General features: G+C 39.3%; 1 protein-coding gene across 1 annotated transcript; it reads right to left on the bottom strand.

The window, feature by feature from the left end:
- Positions 1-622: 622 nt before the first annotated feature.
- LOC143587967 (trihelix transcription factor DF1-like) lies at positions 623-2,716 on the bottom strand. The gene is made up of 3 exons (XM_077069108.1): positions 2,487-2,716; positions 1,379-2,121; positions 623-1,272 (listed from the first exon to the last, which is right to left on the bottom strand). The coding sequence occupies exons 1-3, from the start codon at positions 2,714-2,716 to the stop codon at positions 623-625; spliced, it is 1,623 nt and encodes a 540-aa protein (XP_076925223.1).
- Positions 2,717-3,142: the final 426 nt, after the last annotated feature.

Raw genomic sequence — 3,142 nt, 5'->3', positions numbered from 1 at the left:
ACAACTAATATATTTAGAAAACACACACGCACACGCATATATAGAGTCAATGTTATTGGGTAATCTGATAGGGCAATCGGGAAAATTACAAATCCCAAACCAGTCCCAATCTGACAAAAAAATTCAAAACTAATCTCAAACCATCCCAAATTCTAGTAAATTGATTATTACCCGTTCCAATTATGTCAAATATTAGGCATCTCATTATGTTCAGGTTTCGCTTCCATCTCTTGATAACTTATTAAGTTTGAAGGCTCAAGTAAATAAATATAATACCATTTGCACAAACTACAATGCTATTAAGATGCACTCATATAATAATAACCTAGTCTTAATTAAATAAAACTAATATGAGTTGTCAATTTAAAGCAACATATTAAACCAATATAAAATAACTTCACAAAAGAGAAGAAAAAGAAAATAATTATTAAATTCACAATTCACAAAAACAAAAACAATTGGTGTTTGATTTACTTTGTAAAAGAATATTAATTCAAAACAGTTTAGAAAATAATAATATCATGATCTCACCTAGTCACCCCCCATGTGTCTTGTCTTGTTCACTTGGTTCAAACTTCACCAGCCAATCCACAACTCAAACCCGTATACCCATGACCCACACCTACGCAGATACCTTGCTTCCAACACTCTCATACACACCATGCTCATCTTCTTTATTATCTTCTTCTTCATCATCTGTATACTCATCATATTCTTCAGTACTCACATGATCATCCAACGGTGGTTGTTGCTGCCGTGCAGGTGCTTGTTCACCCACGGTGGCTGGTGGCCGTTGAGGGTCTTGTTTTATCGACGGTGGTGGCCATTGGTTCTCCGGTTGAGCTATGATCGGTGTCGATTTCTCGCGGTAAATCGCATCGAGCTGGTCGAAGTATGGACATGTTTTTGAATCCTCGGGTCTCTTTTTGTTGTCTTTTATTTTCTTGTAGTATTTGTTGATGTTTTCCCATTTCTCTTTGCAACGTTTGGCGTTGCGGTTGTATCCGAGGTTCCTCATTGCGGTTGATATCTCCTCCCATAGCGGTCCCTTCGGCACGTTTTCTTGGTACTTGTTGTCGAGTTGTGTTCGGAGGGTGATCAATGCGTTTATCTCGGCTTTCGGCCAACGAGATGATGGGGATGGACCGCTAGTATCGAGATTTTTTAGCGGCGGCGGTGGTGGCGGTAGAGCGGGTGGAGGAAGTTCGCGGTGTGACGGCGGAGGTGGTTGTTGAACTGGTGGTGCTGGTGCTTGTACTTGTTGCGGTACATCTGAAAGTCACGAAAAAAAGTTATATCGAAATGATATTGATGACACTAAAATAGTAACTAAAAATAATATTATTAGCTATAGAGACTAAAAGATTGTGGATTGTACCTATCGGCTTTTTTCTTATTTCATCATTGATTATTGGAACCACGTCAACGTTTTTACCGACTAAAGACTGTAAAAACGTGACGATGGCAGCGTCCTTCGCTGCCACCGTTGATCTCTCTTTAACTAACCGGTCGTGTTCTTGATTCATTTTCGCGAGCTCCTGAGCTCGCCAAGCCTCCTCCTTTGCAATCCGATCTCTCTCTCGCCTCTCGAGAGTGTCAAGGAACTTCATTTGTAGTTCCTCTTGCTTCGCGATAAGTTCCTTCATCAACTTCTCGAAAAACCCCTCCCACTTTCTCTTCTTCTGCGGCGGCTCATCGTCAGAAGTATCTGACGATGAGCCCGAATTAGTCGACCCCGACATATTCGGTTGCATAAAAGGAAAAGTCCTCTTATGATTCACCGGCGGTGGTGGCATCGCCATCACCGCCGGTACCGCCACCGAAATCGGGCTAACATTGTTTTGAATTGTATCACCCCCCACGCCACCAAAAGGCGGCGGAAACGTCGTATTATCGGGCATCCTCACCAAGGCAAGCGGCGGTTTCACGGAAATTGGCGAGGGAGAACCAAATGCGCCACGATGACTCGATTCCAAAGCTTGTAATTGATTGGAAAACCGATAAGTTTTATCCGATTTCAAAGTCCGGCCGTCTTTCGTCCGCCGGTGGTACTTATACACGTTCTCAAATTTCTCTCGACATTTCTTTGCACTCCGATTAAATCCAAGCTCCAACATTTTTCTGATGCATTAAAAAATATCCTTAAACCTTATGCACATCAAATTAACCTTAAACTTAACGTTAACATAAGTAAAACAAGAAACATAATTGTTCCCGAATCCCGTCCTAATTCAACAATCACAATTTGTCAATTTAAAAACAACAAATTCAAATTATAATTCAAAAACGTTAAAAAAAGAAAAAAAAAATCGGATTCCAACTGTCCAACAAAGTCAACTCAAACCGTTGACTTTTCCGGTCAACTAAGTTAGACCACCGATTCATAGATCTCGCCGGAAAATAAGCCAATTCACCACCGGAAATTGAAGTCTGAATTTTATATAAATTTATTAATTATTAAAATTGAAGTCTGAATTTCAACTCACCTGGACACCTCATCCCATAACGGGCCTTTGAGATTCGAATCACGAAACGCTGCATCCATTTCTGACCGGATTCTAATCAACGCCGACGTCTCTTGCTTCGGCCACCGGTTGCCGCCGGAATTCCGGTCAACTTCCTCCGTTAACCCACCTTCATCAAACCCACCTCCATTTACACCAGCTGCCACGGTGTCACTGCCGGAGTTTACGATAGTCGCCGGAGCTGCTTCCATCGATGTAGATTTTGTGGAAGAAAGTAGTAGTAGTAATAATAATAATAATAATAATAATAATAATAGTAGTAGTAATAAGTATTATAATATATAAAATGCATCAATCAAAGAAACAAAAGAAGGGTGAATTGTTGAGGGTTATATGTAAGTTGAATTTAATAATTTATTTTGGTGGGGATCTGCCTGTCGATCTCACACCCAGAATAATAAATATTATTGAAATGTAAAAAAAAAAGATATTAAATTAGTTATTAAATAAATAAAAGAAACTCTTTTTTTCTTTTAATGTGGGAATCTTCTGCTGTCATTGTTCGTTCATTGCCTTCTGTTGTGTTATTAAACAAGTTGTGTATAAACAAATACGGAGATATCATTTTTGTAAAAATTTGCTTATCATGTGTTTCTTTTCTTTAATAAGTCACTCAA

This window comes from Bidens hawaiensis, unplaced genomic scaffold (assembly GCF_021521415.1).
Source record: "Bidens hawaiensis isolate Kalapana, Puna unplaced genomic scaffold, B.hawaiensis_p1.1 tig00035932_1, whole genome shotgun sequence".
Taxonomy (NCBI): Eukaryota; Viridiplantae; Streptophyta; class Magnoliopsida; order Asterales; family Asteraceae; genus Bidens; species Bidens hawaiensis.
Note: the sequence above shows the minus strand (reverse complement) of the source record. Positions and strands in the feature narration are given on the sequence as shown.